At 42.3% G+C, this 22507-nt stretch overlaps 1 protein-coding gene across 1 annotated transcript; it reads left to right on the top strand.

Moving 5' to 3' along the window:
• The first annotated feature begins 4738 nt into the window (after positions 1-4738).
• On the top strand, positions 4739-21235 carry LOC123856049 (WD repeat-containing protein 87-like). Its single transcript, XM_064581612.1, has 8 exons — positions 4739-4810; positions 10376-10543; positions 10954-13814; positions 14318-14577; positions 14937-16799; positions 16851-18980; positions 19500-20178; positions 20464-21235. Exons 1-8 carry the CDS (start codon positions 4739-4741, stop codon positions 21233-21235), a joined length of 8805 nt encoding a protein of 2934 aa, XP_064437682.1.
• Positions 21236-22507: the final 1272 nt, after the last annotated feature.

Raw genomic sequence — 22507 nt, 5'->3', positions numbered from 1 at the left:
GTCGTTAGGCGTCTGCCTTTGGCTCAGGTCATGATCCCAGAGTCCTGGGATCGGCCCCGCATCAAGCCCCACTTTGGGCTCCCTGCTCGGTGGGAAGCTCACTTCTCCCTCTCCCACTCCCCCTGCTTGTGTTCCCTCTCTCACTGTGTCTCTGTCAAATAAATTAATAAAATCCTCAAAAAAATAATAGCACCCTGAATTTATGTTGCACTTTTTCATTATAATGCCTTTGAATTTCATTATTTCCCTTTATTTTTTAAAGGCTTTAGTAGGGAAAAAGAAGAGCATTCCTTTCTGAGGCCAAGACTGGTTAAAGTGAAATGCCTCTCACTGCAAACCAGGTGGAATGGAGTGTTAGCCCAGGATTTAGACACACAAGTGCCAGGCATTTTCATTTTCCCAGTCAGAGCTCCTAGTCTTAAATTATCAGAGGCAATTTTACAGAGTCTTTGAGATTGTGGGATCTAACCCTCATTTCTCTTCACATTAGCTTGGTGTAGCAGCCTTTTCTTTCTGTATTTTCTCTTCTTAATGGTTTCTTCCTCCTGACATTTAAACATGTTTAATTATCTCATTAAAAAAAAAAAATCTTCTCTCCAGGCGCCAGCCTTTTGGTCTTTCCCTGCATGTCCTTGAGAATTGTACACAAGATTCTGAAGGGTTTAAACTTTACCTCTGGTGGAAATTGAAGTGAGGTAGTAACTGTTGCTAGATTAAGAAAATGCTTGGAATTGTTCAGCTAGCCATAGGAGTCCCCAAGGCAGTACTCAGAGCACTCTGGGACCAGCTTGGGAGCTGTTTGCCCAGGTCCTCAGCCAGATAAATGCAGAAATTCAGAATAAGCATTTAGGAACTTTTATAGTAATTTGACAGAATAATCTATGTCTGCTGAACTTAATGAAAACTCTGGAGTTAAAAATAAAAATCTTCCCTAGGCTTCATCTGCCTGGCAACCTCCTCATGCTACTCCTGGGTTAGTGCCAGCATTTCCTACTGGTGCCTTCTGTGGTGTCCCATGCAGTTTTGGGTGCTCCATTACAGCAATTACCGAATTTTAACAATTGAAGTTCCTTGAAGACAGTGTCGACTTTTGAACATAGGATACCCAGTCAATAGCAAAATACATGTTCTAAAGTAGAATCTCAACAATTTTTTGTTGTTTTTGGAATTAGCATTTTTGAAACTAGACCAACCAGGCTCACTTTTGAGCTAATTAAATGCTGTTTCACCTTGAACACACTTAATATACATTCTGTGAGCTCCATTGACTCTAGGAAGGTTGTGTAGCTCAGTAGTTCAAAGGACGCATTCTGCAGTCATGCTTCCTGGGTTGGAATCCTGGCTTTGTTAGTTACTAGCTGTACAACTGTAGTTATGCCAATTAACTTCTTTTGCAGAATGGGAATAAAACAAGCTACTACTTCAGAAGGTTGTTGGTATTAAATGAGATAATACACGGAAATTACTTACTGCATAAGTACATTTTCAAAAAATGTCAGTGCCTGAATTAATTCTCTGTCACTGCTGTAACAAATTACCATAAACTTAGCTGCTTTGAACAACATAAATTTACTTTCTCATATTTCTGTAGGCCAGAAGTCCAGGTAGGCTTGACTAGTTTCTCTGCTCTGAGTTTCACAAAGCTAAAATCAAGCGGTTGGCTCTGGGTTCATCTTTAAAGGCCCTGGAAAGAATCTGCTTCCAAGCTCATTCAGGTTTTTGATAAACTTCAGTTTCATGAGATTGTAGAACTGAGGTCTCTGTTTCCTTGCTAGCTTTCAGCTGGAGGTTGTCCTTTGCTCCTAGAGGCCTTTCTCCAGTTCTTGCACGGGCCTCTACATCTCAGAACGAGCAATGGCACATCAAATCCTTCTTACCCTTAGAATCTCTCCGACTTCTCCTTTTGCCAGCTACCCTCTGCTTCCTCTTGTGCCACCTCCTTCTGATTGCAACTGGAGAAAGTTTTCTGATTTAAAGGATTCATGGAATAAGATTCCATTTCCCTCCCCACCCATAATCCAAGACAATTTCAAAATCCCTAACCTTAACTACATCTGCATAACTTTTTGCCATGTAATTTAACATATTTGCAGGTTCCAGGGATCAGGTCATGGACATCTTTATGAGGCCATTCTGCCTACCATAATGCCCTTCTCGTATCTCTATTGGAAGATAGATAGGATGGATTCAGATATATGTGTAAGGCCCTTAGTATAGGCGGGTTCCCCTTAGCTCTGGAGAAACTTTGCACTCCAGAACTTTCACCTGAGTCCCTCTAGTCATAAGTATCTGCCTTGTAAAGGGTTCCTCCTTGTGGGAAAACAAACAAATACCACTGATGTTCTAGGAAAGCTGCATATCCTCTGAAGGTTCCTATCTCAATGTGTGAAGCAAACATCTCCTTCGGGCCCTGGAGTCAGTTCCTATTGTTATCTATCCTTATTATACACTGCTGTCCTTAACATTTGGTACAGCTGTAATTTGTTTTAAATTTAGAGACTTTGCAGAAAAGTATATGGAATATTAGGGCAAGTACTCATGTCCACATAACTCAGAATTTCACATTTGAAATTCATTGTATAATTAGCTTTTGTGTAGTTATCCACTGTCTGGAGGCTTTCACTTAGCATAGTATTTTCAAGGTTCATCTACACTGTAGCAGGTACCAGTACTTCATTCCTTTGTATGGCTGAATAATATTCCATTCTATATGTATCAAATTTTGTGTAACCATTCATCAGTTGATGGACATTTAGATTTGTTTCTACTTGTGGGCTATTATGAACATTCATGTACAAGTTTTTGAGTGAAGATGTATTTTTTAAAGGTTTTATTTTTTAAGAGCACTTTTTGACAGGACATTACAGAGATCTCTTTTATACTCCCTGCCTCCACACATGCATATCATCATCACTCACCTATTATCATCACTCACCATAATGGTACATTTTGAAAAAGATTTATTTATTTATTTTAGAGAGAGAGTGGGGGGCAGAGGGAGAGGAGAGAGAGAATCTCCAGCAGACTCCCCACTGAGTGCAGAGCCCGACATGAGGCTTGATCCCACAACCCTGAGATCATGACCTGAGCTGAAACCAAGAGTTGGATGCTCAATCAACTGAGCCACCCAGGCTCCCCCATAATGGTACATTTTTACCAAGGATGAACCTACATTGACACATCATAATCACCCAAAATCCATAGTTTACCTTACGGTTCACTCTTGGTATTGTACATTCTATGGGTTTGGACAAAAGTATGATGACCTATATCCATTAATTATAATATCATAGAATATTTTTATTGCCCTAAAAATCCTCTATGTTCTGCCTATTCATCTCTGCCACACCCCAACCCTGATAATCTTTTTATTGTCTCCATTGTTTTGGACTTTTTGAGAATGTCATACAGTTGGAATCATACAGAATGTAGCCTTTTCAGATTGCCTTCCTTCACTTGGTAATATGCATTTAAGGTTCCTCCATGTCTTTTCATGGCTTCTTTTTAGCCCTAAGTAATATTCCAGTGTCTGGATGTACCACAGTTTATCCATTCACCTACTGAAGGACATCTTAATTACTTCCAAGTTTTGACAATTTGATTCCAATTTCTCCATAACCTTGTCAACATCTTTGATTTTCCATTTTTAAAAATTATAGCCATCCTAGAGGCACTTTGCTGGCTCAGTCAGTTAAGCATGTGACTCTTGATCTTGGGGTTATGAGCTTGAGCCCCATGTTGGATGTAGAGATTACTTCAAAATAAAATCTTTTAAAAAAATTATAGTCATCCTAATGGATGTGAAGTGGTATCTCATTATGATTTTGATTTCATTACCCTAATGACTAATGATGTTGAGCATCTTCTCACGTAGGTATCGGCCATTTGTATATCTTCTCTGGAGAAATATTTTTTCAAATTGTTAGCCTATTTTTTTTTAATTTTATTTATTTATTTATTTTTAATGTAATTTATTTTTTTTTAAAGATTTTATTTATTTATTTATTTGACAGAGAGAGAGAGAGAGACAGCGAGAGAGGGAACACAAGCAGGGGGAGTGGGAGAGGGAGAAGCAGGCTCCCCGCAGAGCAGGGAGCCTGATGCAGGACTCTATCCCAGGACCCTGGGATCATGACCTGAGCCAAAGGCAGTCGCTTAACCAACTGAGCCATCCAGGCGCCCCTGTTAGCCTATTTTTAATTGAGGTTATTTGTCTTTTTATTGTTCAGTTGTAACAGTTCTTCACATACTCTAGGTAGTGTACCCTTACCAAAGAGATGATTTGCAAATATTTTCTCCCATTTTTAGGTTGTCTTTTTACTTTTTTTTATTGTAAGGAAAATGTATAGCAAAACATCTGGAAGGTAGTGGGGGTGGAAGATCTGGAAAAACTTAATCACCAAACAAGCTGCCTAAACATGGCTTCCTGCTGTGGAGGAGAGATTTGGCCCTTATTTTTCCCACATTTCCTGATTCAAAGAAACCTGCTCTTAGCAGGGCTGGGCCTACGGATTTTCCAGACTGTTCTCTTCTTGGTAATTTGGGAAAGGTTGTACAGTTCTCAGGCTTTCAAGATACAAAAGACAGTATGGAGAAGGAAAGGATGTTACAGCCCTTTGGTCTGGTGTCATCCCCAGCCCCAACTCTCAGTATTTGTTGATGCCAAAGAGATGACCCCATGGAATTGGGGCAAATTAGGCAGCAGTACATTGAGCAATGAGGCTGTGTTGATGAGGAAATGAGCAATATCACACTTGCTGTAGAAGCTGACCAGGATGTAGGAGAGATGCTGAGGAATTTGTGGGAAGAGGTAAATTGGAGCCTGTAGTCCATCTGTTCCCAGCATGTCAGTAGCTGAGCCTTTCCTTGGTCGGGGTCTCAAAGGATGACCCTTTCACTATATGTAAGAAGACATAGATAGCCTGCTGGCTTCAGAAGCCCTTCTGACTTGAGGTGTGGCACTTGTTTCTACACCTGTGGTCTCCAGGAAGCAGCTACCTGTCTTTTTTTACTTTTTTGATAGTGTCTTTTGATCTACAAATTTTTTGATGAAGTCCAATTTATCTTTATTGTTTCTTTTGGTTGTTTGTGGTTTAAAGGTCATCTCTATGAAACCATTGTTTACTCCAAGGTCAGATTTATACCTATGTTTTCTTCTAAAAGGTTTCAGAGGGGCACCTGGGTGGCTCAGTCATTAAGCGTCTGCCTTTGGCTCAGGTCATTGATCCCAGGGTCCTGGGATCGAGCCCCGCATCGGGCTCTCTGCTCCGCGGAAAGTCTGCTTCTCCCTCTCCCACTCCCCTTGCTTGTGTTCCCTCTCTCGCTGTGTATCTCTCTCTATCAAATAAATAAATAAAATCTTAAAAAAATAAAAGGTTTTAGAGTTTTAGTTCTTACCTTTAGGTACTCTGGGGCTAATTTTTGTATATGGTGTGAGATAGGGATCCAAATTCATTTTTTTCCATTTCTGCCTATTCACCTTTGATCTTATTCTGATGTTTCACTCTTTCCTGAATTCTTGCATTTTTGCTTTGTGACCTTCCATCTTAGAGGCAATTAATTTTTTCCCATTCATGACAAAATACTTAGTTATAAGTTTTATCTAATCCATTGTAGCAGTTTTCTACTGAATGCTCTTCATATATTCATTTTTTGTTTACTCTTTTCCTTCATAGTTCTTTTTGGATTAATATAGTACTATTTCCTTTTTTTTTTTTTTTTGCACATCATTGTCTGAGTTAGAACATTAGCAGCTCTGCTTCCTCTACTTTTGCCCCCCAGTTTCTTCCAGTTGTAGTTACAAGTAGGAGTATAGATTCTCACCTGGTGGTGGGTCTCTCACCTTTAGGAAATTTTATTTTCTTGGTGTTTTTTTAGATGTGCCTCTGTTTGTCCCTCTTTCTGCTCATAATTCTCTCCATAGTTTCTTATTTCCAATTCTTTTGTCATAATTGCCACTGATTTCACTGCTTTTCTCAGCCCTTACATGTAATTTGTTATCTATAGATTATACTTATCTCCTGGTTCTACTGAAGTTGTGTTTGCAAAGATCTTTTCGTTCTCCTTATTGCTTTTAGGTGATTTTCAGAACAGAAGGCCTTGGAAATAATGATACTTTAACGTTTCTAGGTTTTTACATTTTAGATTTGTCCTTATTAACAGCATGCAACTATATTTTATTCATTTAAAAGATCTAACTGAAAATTTGTCTTCTAATGGGTTTAGTCTGTATTTGTTATTATCATGACATATTTAGACTTGTTTCTCTCATTCTATTTCTATTTATCATACCTCTTTTTTTCTTGTTATGTTTCATCATAGAAGGAAATACATATTGTATTTCCTTTATTCTTATGTATACATATGTATGTATATGTATTTCCTTTATTCTTATCCCTTCCTTCAACTGGCTAAATCATACATTCTGTTTGTTTCTTTCTTTTTGGTAGTTTCCTTAGAATTTTTTTCAATTTTAAAATCTAATTTGCTTTATTAAGCAAGTCATGAATTGAGCAGCATCCCTTCTAGCAAGTAGAGGGTAGATTTCTTCCTTAGCACTTTTTTTCTAAGTAAGCTCTACAACCAATGTGGGGCTTGAACTCACAACCTTGAGATCAAGAGCTGCATGCTCTACTGACTGAGCCTGCCAGGGGCCCCTATTCCTTAGCCTCTTTTTTGTTTTGAGAGAGAGGGAGAGAGTGCAGTGGGAAGGGACAGAGGGAGAAGGAGAGAAAGAATCTCAAGAAGGTTCCATGCTCAGTGTAGAGCCCAGAGCCTGACATGGGGCTTGATCTCACGACCCTGACATGACCTGAGCCAAAATCAAGAGTCCAATACTTAACCTACTGAGCCACCCAGGTGCCCCTAGGATTTTTTTTAAGAGACTGTGCATGCACACAAGCAAGTGGGGGAGGGGCAAAAAGAGAGAGAGAGAATCCCAAGCAGGCTCCACACCCAGTGCAGAGCCTGAGGTGGGGCTCGATCTCATGGCCCTGAGATCATGACCTGAGCCAAAATGAAGTCAGGCATTTAACTGACTGAGCCATCCAAGTGACCCAACCCCTAGAATTTTTAATATACACATATAACAGGATATTAAATGTGAATTTCAGTATGCTGGGAATTTCATTAGAGAACAACAAATGTCAGATAAATTATGCAGAGCATGCTAAGAGTGTGGAAGAGATTTTTGTGACCCTTAGCTCATTGGCCTCTCAGGTCTAGATTTTATATGATGATTTCTTTAGAGAGAATTGGTATGCTCTGTGGTGTATCTCCTTCCCTCTTGCTCCTTTTCCTTCTCTCTCTCCCCCCACCCCAATAAATAAAAAATCTTAAAAAAAAAAAAGAAGTTCCCTTTTACTCCTTCTCAGGAATCTCCCAATCTCTCAGCCCCAGGTAATGACTGATTTGCTCTGTCCCTATGGGTTAGATGACTCTTTTCTAGAATTTTATAAAATTGGAATCATATAGTATGTGCTCTTTGGTGTCTGGCTTCTCCTCACTATAATGTTTTTGAGATTCATCCATGTTTTTGCAAGTGTCAGTAGTTCATTGTCACTCCGATCTTTCTGAAATAAGAGAGTTTCTTCTGTTTCTAATACGCTCTCTTTTCCTGTTGTTCCCTCTCTCAATTCCCTTGATTTCCAGTCTAACATCAGATGTTGTGATTAAGTCATTTTTACCTTCCACAGGTTCTGTAATCCATGATGTCTATAAAGAACTGGAACATTACAAAGATGTCACCTTCACCAAGACTTATTCCTCAGTGGAAGGACTTGAAATTCCTCATAAATAATACCCTGAAGGATATAAAGGTGATGTGTATAAGAGATATGCACATAGTGGGCTTGTACTAAATATCCCTGCCAAGGCAGCCTGTGGCATGGGTAACATGTGAGCATGTTCTTTGGAAGAGCCCTCCCATACCCATAAACAACTCTTCCTTCTAGATTCAGATGGTAACAATTATAATTAAAAGACATTCTGCTGCAAAAAACCCCAAAAAACAAAACAAAACAAAAAAACCAAAACAGAAAACGGACTCACATGGATTAAACAAGCAGGAGGTGCCTTTGTCTTACATGTTGTCAAGGACCCATGTTCTTTTTCTTTCTTTTCACACCATCCTTAATATTTTAGTTTATCAGGGTGCCTGGGTGGCTCAGTCGTTGAGCGTCTGCCTTTGGCTCAGGTCATGATCTCAGGGTCCTGGGATCGAGCCCCGCATCGGGCTCCTTGCTCTGCGGGAAGCCTGCTTCTCCCTCTCCCGCTCCCCCTGCTTGTGTTCCCTCTCTCGCTGTCTCTCTCTCTGTCAAAAAAAAAAAAAAAATCTTTAAAAAAATTTTTTAAAAATATTTTAGTTTATCATCTTAAGGTTACAAGATAGTTCCTGCACTTCCAGGTACCAGCTTTATTGCAAGTAGGTAGAAGAGAGGAAAAGGCCAGAAAGTACAGAGCTGTGCCAGCCTTGGAGTACCACAGTGCCACTCTATATTGCCAGAATCTCTCGGTCCATGATCATCCTAAACAAGATCTGAGTTTTATTGGGATGGAAGGAGGGGGATGAGGAAGGAGGGGGATTGATATAGAGTTGGCAATAGTACTTCCAGGCACAGATACATGGCTTGGGTTTAAGATGGTCTTAGTCTTTTATTTTATTTTTTATTTTTTATTTTTTTATTATTTTTTTATTTTTAGAGATTTTATTTATTTATTTGAGAGAGAGAATGAGAGAGAGCACATGAGAGTGGGGAGGGTCAGAGGGAGAAGCAGACTCCCTGCCGAGCAGGGAGCCCGATGCGGGACTCGATCCAGGGACTCCAGGATCATGACCTGAGCCGAAGACAGTCGCTTAACCAACTGAGCCACCCAGGCGCCCTAGTCTTAGTCTTTTAGAGTCTTCCTGAGAAAAGCATTGATACTGTTGAGTAAGTGAGCGAACTGTGTGTGCATAAAGTCTGGAAAGGAGAAGAGGAATGGTGATTAATGGAATAAAGGGTATGTAAATGACTTTTCAGATTCAATGAAGAGGGATGGGAGATTAAGAGCTCAGATACCAGTGTCCTTTCTCTCAACTCTGCTGCCGTCACTGAACCAGCAATGACAGTGGAAGTTCTCTGTATTCTGTATTCTCTCAGTATACACAAAGATCTGAATATGAGAAATAGAAAGAGAAGAGAGATTGTAACTTGCAGATAATGGCCTCAGTATAGTCTCAAATCCTTTGTGGATGCAGAGAAACTCGGAGAGTTAGAGTCATGGAGCACTGTTCAAGACACAGTGTAGCACAAGCATCTGCTGAGATGAGGGACCTCAAAAGTAGATTTTACGAGCCTCAGTTTTGGCTAATTAGTATGAGGAAGTTCATGTATTTACATCCTAGATATATACTATGTCACAAGAAGATAGTGTGTGTTGTACATATCCTACTGTGTATCATGTTAAAAGGCATATATCTCCCTTAATACAACACACACACACACACACACACACACACACCCCCACTGGGTCAGAACACAGAATGTTAGAGCTGAAGCACAGTTAACTCCATGTTGTGAATAGCACACATTTTCCTTGGATGCAAATAAGAATAGTGAAAGGTGCATGCCAAAGGGTCTAGCTCTAATGCCCACATGGTGGGCATTCTATGTCTGTGAAGTATGAGTTTCCCATAGGCAGTCATAGGCAGTGTATCATGAAGTGTGATGGTGACAGGACTGGTCCTTTGTCTATAGGCAGGAGCTTTGAAGAGTTGTTCCAACTGTGACAGGTGGGAGATATTTGCCAAGGTTGGATTCCTCTGTCATACTCATATAGGATTGTATTCCTTTCTTTTGAAGTACTTATTTGTTTTGTACAGACAGACATTTGTTAGTTGTTTATATAATGCCTGTTTCCCCCACTGGACTCTTATCTTCTGAAAACTAAGGCCATGTCTCTTTTACTCAGCATCATATCCCTATGTTCCCATAGAACATATCAGCCTTTCTCAAATTTTCCTCATCTAAACCATGGAAAACAAAATTATTTGAGGGGCTATTTTCTTACTTCTCTTAAGGATGGTACATAACTAGTAGCATTCTAGATGCATAGGGGAGAAATTAATGCCTTATGTAAAATTGATACTTTAGGATATTAGGGCTTACTTCTTATGGAAACTTGGTTGAGAAAGGCTGGGAGGTACTTTGAATTAAGATGTGGGTGAGGGTGAGGGAGAGATGACTCCCCCAAATAGTACTTTCCAGTAGTAGGGTGAATAAATGTTGGTTAGCTAAAAAACAACAGATGTCCACTAATCCTCAATAAATATTTACCAAATGAATGAGTGAGTGGGTACTCAGGCCTTTTAGCTCAGGCCACTCTTCTCTCTCAGGCTGATGAAAAACCAAAGAATGATGTGATTGTATTGAGTGACTGGCCTAAGACTCTATACCAGGAGCCTCACCATCCCCAGAGCAAGCCTTTCATCTCTTTCTATGCCATCGATGTCAACTATTTTGTGTCCTTAAACTGGGTGGAACCACATTCAAAACAAATACAGGTAAAGCAACCTCATTTTTTTTTCCTTCTTAATTCACTTTACAAGCATCATACCTCAACTGCCCTCATATCAGGATGATGAGATTGATTCTGAGTTAGCTCATTTTAATATCCATCTCCATAACCCAGTCTGACCTGGATGCAGTGATCTTTTTTCACCTCTAGTCATCAGGTCCAGAGAATTCATATTCCCCAGAAAGCAGACTGAAGGCCAAAGAAAGAGCCTTAATCCTTGTGTTTCTATTACATACCCGAATCCCAGTACCAGGAAACTCCCCAAATCAAGCTGTTCAGTCTTTCCTTAGTCTTACAGGAGGGAACAGGTATCTAAACATTCAACCCTTCCTACCCCTCACTCTTGGGAGATAATCTGCCTCCATGGTCAGGTTTTCATTTCTCATCCTCTTCCAGGCAGTACTTTGGGTACAGAAGAAAGATACAGAAATGGGAGGAATGATAGAGAAGATGAAGTTTCCTGTGATGGATCAAGTGCCACCCATTGAAGCAATGGTCCACACAGGTTCCTACCACATGTTAATTGCTTACTGTGGTGACATGCGCCTGCGGCTCTTCGGAGATCACCATCAAGCATTCATATCTCTGGGCACAGTGCCCTGTCGTTTCTCCATCAGCTGCCTCTGCTATGACTCAGAAGCTGAGATACTGCTCTCTGGTACCCCGGGGGCTGTGGTTACCTGGCTTATCTTACCAAACGGCAGGGGCCTCCAGATGGCACAAACAGTGCTCATGTCTGATCATGAGTTTGTACAGGGCTTTTCCCTGAACGGCCCCCAGGGCTCCCTCCTGGCTCTTTGTGAGAATAAGGTAAGGGTCTTCACCCACCAGGGTCAGGGCCAGCTGAAAGAGGTAAAAAAGTTCACTCCCACAGCCAGTGGCTCTTCTATCACCTGTTCCTTCACTTGTGTCTCTCAGGGCTATTTCTATGCTGGAAACAAGGATGGAGAGATCCATGCTTGGGGTCTAGACCAGGGTAACTTCCTCCACAGCTTCCAAGCCCATTCTTCATCAGTGATATGTGTTTACAGCCGGCCAGAGACCTACACCTTACTAACAGCAGGCCGAGAAGGCATTATAAGGGAATGGAATCTTGCCTTTGGGAACTTGCTGCGGCAGCTGGATATTGATGAGGATTTGCAGCAACTGCAGTTTATTGATAACACCACTTTTTTCTGCCAGACTACCCACACTTTCTCATTGCACCACCTACCATATTTTTATAGCCTCTTCAATGTCTGTGGTTCTGCTCCTGAGCAGGTGCAGCGGGTCTGCTGTGGCCGTAATTGGACTCGGATCCTGTGTGCTACTAAGGATGGTTTATTGCGCTTCTTGTCTCCAGTAACAGGAGATCTCCTGGTTATCACCTGGCCTCTACTTGTCATGGATAAGGCCGTAGCTTGGGCCTATGACTCAGACAAAGAAGAGCTCTTTGTGGCAACAGGCAGTTCAGAGGTGCTGGTGTTTGATGCAACGCGCTCTCCTTGCATGGCCAAGTATCTGGTATGCACTTCAGTAAACTCTGGGGATAAAGTAAGGTGCCTGGCCTATGGGCAGTCCCATTTGGGTATGGGCCTAGTAGGATTGATGTTCTGTGGGCATGACAGTGGCATTGTGAGAATCCTCTCCCACTATAGCTGTGCTCGAATAGAAAAGACTGTTCACTCTGGGGCAGTGTTGGCACTGTCTACCCTAGAAGGTCCTCAGGAAATCTCCTTACTCTGTTCCTATGGCATGGATAATACTATACACCTGACAGAAGCTGTGATTCAGAAAAACAAGGTAATCCTGCAGCCCATAAGCAAAATTCTCTGTGCTTGCCCCCTAACACACGTGATCCTCTTGCCAGGTTCTGTGGGTGCCATCACTGAGAACCACTGCTGGCGTCTCTGGCACTACCAAGATTTTCTGAAATCTTCAGAATCAAAACAAAGGTCTGTTAGAGACAAAGAGACAAAATGCCTGCACCAGTGTGACATCACTTCATTTGATGTCTGCTCTTCCCTGAAACTTTTTGTCACAGGGGGCACTGATGGCTCAGTCCGGATCTGGGATTTCCATGGTAGACTCATAACTGAGTTGGATTCAGCATTGCATTTTGGCCCACTCTGCTTTGCCAATAATCGGGGTGACCTGCTTTTGACTTTCAACCAGAGTCTTTACCTGGTATCCTGCTTAAAATTGCTCCCTCCGGCTCAGCTGATTCACCTAGCTATCCTAAGCAGTGCAGACGATATACAAGAAGTCCCTAAACCCTTCCTGCCTAGCTTCTTCTTTTCTTTTGAAAGAGTATTTGTACCCAAATTTGTCTACCTTGGACAAGGGCTGCAGGAATTACAGGGACTAGAGGCCCTTGTTAACAAACGGGTCATTGCCTTTGACAATACTGTGCCGCATGTTGTAGAGGAAGAGAGACATATGTCCACTCTGATTCATGTGGAACCCAAATCACACTTTTGGGAGGATAAGAATATTGCTTTTGACCCCAAGCATAATCATCCCCAACACTTGGTTCCTGCTCAGTTACAGCTTGCTGGCTGGGATGGATTGAACCCCTACCATATATTATGTTGCTCCTTTGGTAAAGGGCGGCAATGGCCCTTTGCTCCTGATGGCTACATCCCCAACTCAGTTATCCGTGCCCGCCTTTGGCCTGATGGCACCCCAATCTTCTTACGCTATGATCTGTACCAAGATAAAGACTGGGACATGACCAAACTCATCAGATGCCAGACACTGTCACCTATGCCTGTACTAGAAGAGAACATCTCAATGAGAAGAGAGAGGGATAAATCCAAGAAGTGGAAACGAACTTTCTATGATGTTCTAGTAAGCATAATGAACCGAAATTGGACAGGAAGAACATTTGATGAAGGAATTATAAATAATTTAATCGAGGCCATCCTCAACCTCACAATTTACTGTTCTATAGATCAATACAAGACATATATTAGTGTCCTGGCACAAATTTTTGCCACTTACCAGGTATCTCCAAGATTGTGCTCTGAGGCTGCCTGTCGCCTAATGGAAGATACAGTTCATCCCAATCCATGCATCCGTGAGCTAGCCTGGGAGGGGTTGGAGAGGCTAGGTGTCCTGAGCCATCTCTTTGCTGTGCCACTGGCTATGGGATTGATGGACAGTGATGAAAATGTGAGGGCTAAGGCCTTATACCTTATGATAAGAGTCACAGGCATCCAAACTAAGACTATGCTGGTAGGCCTGCTGAAGAAACGAGACACGTTTCAAGAAATGCAGTAAGTTGGGTAGTGGCTTTCCCCCTTCTGTTTCTTCTAGTTCCTAACCTTTTTCTCTTATTCTCTTTTTATACAACTTATTCCCTTTTTACACAACTGTCTTTCTATTCTTCCCCCCCCACACACTATGTTCTTTTTTTTCTATTTGCTTTTTTTCTCCGGTACCTACCCCTCTTCTTCTAACCATTGATTAGCCTGCCCTTCCGTCACTTCTTCACTTCCTTAAGACTCCTCAAGACTCAAGTCCACAAATCTTCCAACCAAAAAAGCATCTTGTATCTGGCAATTCTATTCCTTGCTATATTTGATTATTTCTTTTTACCCATCCTTTACTTCAGACTACTCTGTCCTAATGGCTACTTTATCCCTGTCTCTTCAATTGTAATTTCTCCTTCTCCTCCTCCCTGTCTCTCTCCTTTCCTTCACTCCTCCTTCTCCTCCTTCATCAAATCTTGTTTTATCACTGGCTTGGTGTCATCCTTCTTTCCTCTTGACTTTTGTAGGCAGGAATTTATTGGAGAAACCTCTCTGGACCAGCTGCTGGGGATCCAAGCTAAAGATATCCAGTGCCTGCTTACTCAGGTGGAGCAGCAGCTAAATGAAAACCTGACTTTGTCATATAGAGACCAACAACCTACTTTTTTTTTAGACATATCAATGGCTGGTAAACCTGAGACCCTTGTCAAACAAATAGTCATACCTGAAGAGATCACCAAACCAAAGAAAAGAAAGACATATGTTCAAGCAAAAAGAAGAGAGTTTAGTATGTATGGGGTAATATATGGGGTATATTTGGGTCCCACCTCAGGGTACCAAAAGACAGGGTCAGTAAGGCCAGGGTATCCAAAATGATACCAGTGGGAACATAATTACATAAAGAGATTCTTTTCCACAGAAAATAACCTTCCTGGGAAAGAAACACGTATACCACAACAAATACCAATGTCTTATTTCTTTAGGATATGAAAGCTGGGATAAAATGGCAAGCATTTCTGTACCATAAAGCCTCAGTCCCCTTTGCCTTTGTACCTTTTATGGCTGTTCATTGGACTAGATATTACAAAGGATATCACTCAGAACTTCTTTTTTTTCTTTACTATTTTTCTCCCAATATCTCTGCAGTTAAAAAGGACCTGAGAGTTTCCAGAAAGCTAAGACAGACAGAGTTTATAAAATTTAGCTCTATGTTGGTGCCTTCAAAGGATGAAGATGAACAAAGAGAGGCCAGGCAATCAGAGCAGATTGACACCAGGGATGTTACCTTAGAGCCTAAACTGCGATTAAGTACTTTCAGCCCAGCCAAATCTCAAGAGGATGCTGAGTCAGAGGAGGTTGTGATGGAAGCCACAGAAGGGAGAGGCCACATGGAGGTGACAGAGGTTATGAAGGCCATAGATCAATGTGGCATGAAAGATTATGGAGAGGTGTCCCCTCAGGTGGAAAGACACGAAGGAGAAGGAGGAGGCCACATGGAGGTCACAGAGGTTATGAAGGCCATAGATCAATGTGGCATGAAAGATTATGGAGAGGTGTCCCCTCAGGTGGAAAGACACGAAGGAGAAGGAGGAGGCCACATGGAGGTCACAGAGGTTATGAAGGCCATAGGTCAACGTGGCATGAAAGATTATGGAGAGGTGTTCCCTCAGGTGGAAAGACACGAAGGAGAAGGAGGAAGCCACATGGAGGTCATAGAGGTTATGAAGGCCATAGATCAACGTGGCATGAAAGATTATGGAGAGGTGTTCCCTCAGGTGGAAAGACAAGAACTTATGAGTAGGCTTTGGAAAAGGGCACTGGAAAAAAGCCATGAAAAAGTAGCTGCGAAGTTGAAACAGGAAAAAGACTTGAAGGATATTTCAAAGACAACTGCAGAAGAGCCCGAGAAAAAAGTCATGCAGATTACTGAGCAAGAAAAATATACAAGGAAGAAACATGGAAAGAGGGACCGAGGTTTGGCTGGTATGCCTGGACGCGTGGGTAGATCAGATACCAGGTCTTGGCGGGATGACATTTGCTATCTTGTCACCTCAAGGATAGCAAATTCCCATCCAGGAATGTTAAGAGATCTGGGTCAAGAATTGGTGGACTTGGCTCAGGTGATGCTTGGTCCCCAAGAGCCCAACTGGGAACTCTTCCAAGAGATCTGCCCTCTTCTAAAGGACTCATCAGAATTGGATGAACAAGTGGTAGAAGAACCATCCATTATAACTGAAAAGGTGGATATAGAGGTTGTGGAGGAAGAAGGGACAGAATTGAGAGGACAAAGGGGCAAAAAAGCATTAAAGAAGGACAAGGCATTTTCTCAAATGAAGAAAACGAAAGTTGCTTTCTTAGATAAACTAGCCTTAGAGAAAAGGAAATTTAAAAAAGAAGAAAGGAAACTGGCCAAGCAAGAAGGGAAAACATCTGAGGAAGAAAGGAAACTGAGTATGCCAAAGAAGAAATTAATGCAGGGAAAGGAGAAACTGACCCATCAGGAAGAAAAAATAGCTTGGGAAGAAAAAATAGTGGCTTCCCCACAAGAGAAATTAACCCAGGAAGAGTGGAAGTTAGTCTTAGGAGAAAAGAAAGAGACCAGAAAAGGGGGGAAACTAAAGGAAAGAAAAAGAGTGACCTGGAAGGAGGGGAGGAGAGCAGGGGTAAGTGGGACTTGGAGAAGGGGTAAGTGGGACTTGGAGAAGATTATGATGGCCCATGGAGAAGGCATGTGGCCCCAGGAAGAGGGGTTGCCTCTCTGGGGAGAGAGGCAATTGTCCCAGGAAGAGGAAGAGCTGGGTGAGGAAGAGGAGGAACTGGGTGAGAAAGAAGAGGAGCTGGGTGAGGAAGAGAAGGAGCTGGGTGAGGAAGAGAAGGAGCTGGGTGAGAAAGAGAAGCAGCTGGGAGAGGAAGAGGAGGAGCTGGGTGAGAAAGAGGAGCAGCTGGGTGAGGAAGAGGAGGAGCTGGGTGAGAAAGAGAAGCAGCTGGGAGAGGAAGAGGAGGAGCTGGGTGAGAAAGAGGAGGAACCTTGTGAGGAAGAGGAGGAACTGGGTGAGAAAGAGGAGGAGCTGAGAGTGGAAGAGGAGGAGCCGGTTGAGGAAGAGAAGAAGCCAGGTGTGGAAGAAGAGAAACTGGCCTGGGATGCAGAGGAACTAATCCTGCACTTAAAGAAACAAGTTAAAGGGAGGAAGAAAAAGTCCCACAAAAAGAAGAAACACATCCAGGGTATAGAGAAACATGTTGAGGAAGAGATCCAGGAAAGGGGGAAATTGGCCCAGGAAGAGGAACATTTGTCTAGTGAAGAGGAAGGACTGTCTGTGGAAGAAGGAAAACAGGCATCAGAAAGGGGCAGCTTGGTAGAGCAAGAAATTAAATTGACTCCAGAAAAGAAGAAATGGTTAGGAAAGGAGATAAAAGAGGCCTATAAAAAGAAACAAATCCAAGAAAAGAAAAAACAAATTGGGAAACAGGAGAAAGAACACCAGACTAAGAAAGAAGAGAAAGAAGCCAAGGACAGATGGTTAGCCTGGAAAAGAAAGAAACTGGGCCTAGAAGAAGAGGAAAAGCTTGTGGAAAAGGAGAGAAGGGCCCAGAAAGAGGAGGAAACAACCAAGAAAAAGAGGCAATGGGCCTGGGAAAAAAAGAAAGCTGACTTAGGAGAGGAGGAACAGGCTAGGGAAATGGAGAAGTGGTCACAGGAAGAAAAGAAACAGGCCTGGAAAGAAAAGAGACAGGATCAGAAAGAGGAGAAAATGGCTCAAAAAGTGGAGAAACAGACTGAGGGGGAAAAAAAACGGGCCAGAGAAAAAATGAAACTGATCCCAGAAGAGGAAAAAAAGATAGAGGAAATTGAGACAGTGTTCCCCCCAAAAGAGAAACAAGCTAAGAAAGAGGAGAAATGGGTTGGGAAAGATAAGAAATCCATTGATGAAAAAGAACAGATCCATGAAAAAGAGCAACTAGCCCTAAAAGAGCAGAAACAGGCCCAGGAAGAGAGAATATGGCATCAGAAAGAGGAAAAAGAGAGCGATCAAAGAAAACAATGGGCCTGGGAAAAAGAGAAGTTGTCTGTAGAAGAGGAGGAACACGCTGGTGAAATGCAGAAAACGTCCCAGGAGAAAGCACTGACAAAAAGACTGACCCAGAAAGACAGTAAACTGGCCAAGGAAGAGAGGCGTATTGATAAGAAAGAAAAGGCAATAGCCAGGGAGGGAATTGGCATAACTAAGACAAAGAAAAAAACTGAGGAAGAGAAAGAAATTATGAAAGAAGAGGAATTGTCCCAGGAAGAGAGGGAACTGGCCTATGACATTAGGACCAAGGAGATGGGTGTTGCCAAGAAAAAAAGGAAACGAACCAAAGAGGAGAGAATACAGGCAATGAGGAAACTGAATATGGAGAAAGGGATTCGTTCCAAAGAAAAAGAGGCTAGTTCCAGGTTAAAAGATATAAGGAAGAGAGAGAGTTACTTGTTGAGGATCCTACCTAAAATAGTTAGAGAAAGAAGTATAGTACCACTGGAAGAAACAGAAATACCTGAGGAAGAAAGATCATCTATGATGGGGAAGAGTGGAATGGATGGCCAGAGGTGGGAAGTTTTTAAGGAAGAGAGAGAAATAATGAAACAAGAGAAGGAGCTGGATCAGGAAGAGAGAAAAGTAGAAGATGACAGACTGGCCACCAAAGAGAAAACACTGACTGATAGAGACAGCTTGGAGGAGAACCAAAGGTTATTAGAGAAGGTCCAGGGAAAGATACTATTAGATAAAGTCCAGGTAGAAAGTATATTAAAGGAAGTCCAGGAACAAAATCTGTTAGGAAAAAAGCAGCTAAAGAAACTTCTAAGGAGAATTGAGAAGAATAAATCAGAAAAAACTCAGCTAAAGTACTTATTAGAGAATATCAGAGATATCCTGTTTGAAGGCTTATCTGAGAGTTTGATTGAGGAGGAAATAAAAGAAGGTCCAACAACGAAGGGGAAAGAGGAGGAGGGCATCACTGAGGAAGGAGAAGAGGAAGAAATTTTGCCCAGGAGAGAGAAAGGGAAATATTTGATTAGGAAGAAGAAAAAGAAGGCAAGCCTGAGTGAAGAGGAATTGGAGGAGAACTTGGATAAGAAGCATAAGAAAGAGAGTTCAACCCAAAGAAGGAAAAAGGAAAAGAGGTTGACTCAAGAGAAAGAGAGGCTGAGTAAGAAGAAAAAGGAGAGCCCACATGAGGAGGAGGAGAGCTTGACTGAGGAGGAGGAGGAGAGCCTGAGTGAGGAGAAGGAGGAGAGCCTGAGTGAGGAGGAGGAGAGCCTGAGAGAGGAGGAGGAGAAGAGCCTGAGTGAGGAGGAGGAGAGCCTAACTGAGGAGGAGGAGAAGAGCCTGAGTGAGGAGGAAGAGGAGGAAATGGAGAAGATAGAGAAAAGAGAGGAGGAGGAGGAGGAAAAGGAGGAAAGGCAGAAGGACGAGGAGAGCAGACTTATGGAGGTGATATGCTCAGAAGAGAGAGAGTTGAAAACAGAGCTCTCCAAGGAAGAAGTGAGCTTATCGAAGCTAGCAATAGAAGATGAGGCTCTTGCTGAGAAAAGGGAAGGTACAATTAGAAGGGAAATTCCTTTTAAGAAAGAAAGATTGCTTGATGGAAAGCGAGATCCCACACGTACGGATAAGGTCATGTGGCCAACAGTTCTGAAGAGCCCTTTCAAAACACCACTCCCAGTAGCCTTGGAAAAAGAGAGAATGCCCCTGGAAGTGTTGAGAGTTCATCTGGATTTGGAAGGACAGGAAAATCAACTTCTTGGAGCATACCCTATGACAAGTTCTTGGGGAAGACAAGAGGATATGCTCTTGGAGAAAGCGAGGGGTTTGAGAATAGGCTTAGAGACCCAGATTCCAGAAGGCCTCCACAGGCCAGAGTCCCACTTCTCAGATATTATCATGAAATCACAGAAACCTGAACGTTGGCCCAAAGGTGACAGGTGGAAGTGGTTCTTTAAGTACCATGATTCTCCAGTGAGAAAAACTGAAGGCCAGGTCCCAGGGCCAGCCCCAGCCCCAGCCCCATCCCTTACTCCTATACCAGCTGAAAGGCCATGCTACTCAGAAGCAAGCTTCTCAGATGAGGACTGGATTAACAATGCCTTAATAAGACTGGAAGCAGGAGAGCAGCTTTCCAGGGACAGTTTCCATAGACTGCACCAGCTCCTCAGAGACTTCACTTCAAAGGGATACATGAAATGGATGCATCTGTGCAATCTTAAAGCCATTGCTAAACACCTAAGGCAGAACCTCGAGGTAAGTCACACAGACATATCGCAACAACATAAGAATGCTTTGAGTCCAGTGCACTTAAAAGTGATCCCTCCAATTAGAAGAAAAGAAAAAGAGAGCCGGCTAGAGCCATTCCCTATTGTTGAACCAGTGTTACCATCAGCTACCAGGAGGTCTCAAACCCCAGAAGCTCTCAATTGGCATCTCTTAGCTGAGTCCTACAGGAAGAAGCAGGCACAACAATTATCCTCTGCTGTTAAGGAGATACCGCACCTTTATCCAATCGGAAAAGATGCTCCTCCAACTGTCTATCCCTCTGTTGATAAAAAATCCCTGGACTTAATATTCCAGAAGGACTTCCAGGCCTTGAGGGATAAGGGAGAGCTCCTCAAATTTCACAAGGCAAAGAGGGACACACTGTCCATACCTTCACCGGTGTTACCATCAACCACCAAGAGGATTCGAGTCCCAAAGGCTATAAATTGGCATCTTTTAGGAGAACCTTACAGGAGTGCACGGGTAAGGCAACTATCCAATGCTCTCAAAGAGATGGAAATGAAACATTTCTATCCTGCTGCAAGAGAGATTTTCACAGGTGCCCATGCCTCTGTGGACAAACAAACTCTAGCACTGATGTTTCAGAAGGATCTGAGGGCTTTTAAGGGAAAAGACAGACCCCTCACATTGCCCAAGTTGAAGAAGGCACAGCCCATCTCTAAAAAAAAGGAAGAGGTGCCTCAATGGGAGACATTTGTGGCACTGTACCATGTTTTGCAGATGATGCAACAACAATATGCAAAAGACAGCACTGCTTGGATGGAACAGTTTTACCAACTCATGGATCTGTACAAATTTAAGTCCCCTCAAATCCAGAGGCTTCTACTAGAGTTGCTGCAGAAAGAGGAACTCCAACCCCAAGAGATCATGTACAAAAAGGCCCTGAAAACTCAGGAGCTGGTACCTGGTGAACGGTTGTTCTGTGGCTTGTTTTGGGGTCATTCCCATGCCCCTGCAATTCCTCTCAAGTTCCATAACATTGTACCTTTGCCTGGGAAGAGCAGGGTGCATACTATCCAACCTGTGGGTATCGCCCAGTATGGATTCCTAGAACTTGCCTGGAAAAACCTACCACAAGTCAATTCTTACTTTATTGACAAGCCGCCCAACATCCCTACTCCTACTCTATGATTTGGCCTAACATTAGGACTTTGGGGTCTTGGTGGGAAATAAGCCTGGCAATGGATTTTAAGCCTCCTTCCCTTTTCCCCACTTCAAGGTGCGGCTAGACAAGGACTTGTACTCATTTAGTTCCAGAAACTTGCTACCTTGTGCTGAATAAAATGACATTTCTCATTTGTAACAATATTTTGGCTTATTTCTCTTCCTCCCCAAGCCTAGAATCCCCATGAGAAGACAGATAACCTTTGTCCTAACAGGGCCAATTGCTTTTTCAGTCAGTGGGGTACGTCCTTTGGATGGTAGGGGCCAGCATTTGATCTTTTTTTTTTTGATCAACTTTTGATAGATAAGTCTGTCCATGGGCTCTTTTCTTTGGTTTGTATTTCCTTCCTCAAAGGTTCCTAGGGGGAGAATGGTACAGTGGGGCTTTTATTTATTTAGCATTAATCTGAGAGGAAGCAGAGAAGACCCATAATTTTGCCCCTTCACAAACTTTGATCTAAAATTCCTGGACGTCTCTAAACCTCAGTGTTCTCATCTACATAATGCGAAAATAGAATGAAATAATGATGGAATGCCAATTTTGAATTTGGAAGAACTCTCATTCCAGTTCTTTTTTCTGCCATTTATTAGCTCTTTAATCTTAGCTTTTGGTTTCCTCAAAGTAAAATGGTGATAATGATGCCTACCTCAGTGAAACACTTAACACAATTCCTGGAATATAGTTCTCTTTTTCTAATGGGTAGCTATTTTAATGGGAGATGTAGCTATCTTAAGTGTGTAGATGAAAATAGGAGGTCTAGGATTCAAATAGGATTTGAATCCCTGCCTTTAAAAAAAATTTTTTTTTAATTTGTTTATTTCAGAGACAGAGACAGACAGAGATAGTAACAGAGATCAAGAGTGAGTGGGGAGGAGAGGGAGAAGCAAGCTCCCTACTGAGCAGGGAGCCCAACATGGGGCTCAATCCCAGGACCTGAGCCAAAGGCAGACACTTGACCGACTGAGCCACCCAAGCGCCCCGAATCCCTGCCTTTCAATTTGACATGTAATCTTGAGCCAGTGATTTCACCTCTCTAAGCCTCAGGTTTTGTTTTTTTGTTTTTGGTTTTTTTTAATTTTTCAATTGTTTACTTTATTCTAATTCTCAGTTTTATCATGTGCAAATGAGGCTCATTGAGAGGCCCAAATGAGATTCTGAGTATGCCTATTTTAGTGTACTGGGAACATAGGAAAGGAACTGAAGGCTAGAGGAGGGGCCTGGGACCTCAAGGGAGTTTG

The sequence above is a fragment of the Mirounga angustirostris genome, unplaced genomic scaffold (genome assembly GCF_029215605.1).
Source record: "Mirounga angustirostris isolate CCGP_5_RB_7025 unplaced genomic scaffold, mMirAng1.0.hap1 SCAF_16, whole genome shotgun sequence".
NCBI lineage: Eukaryota > Metazoa > Chordata > Mammalia > Carnivora > Phocidae > Mirounga > Mirounga angustirostris.
Note: the sequence above shows the minus strand (reverse complement) of the source record. Positions and strands in the feature narration are given on the sequence as shown.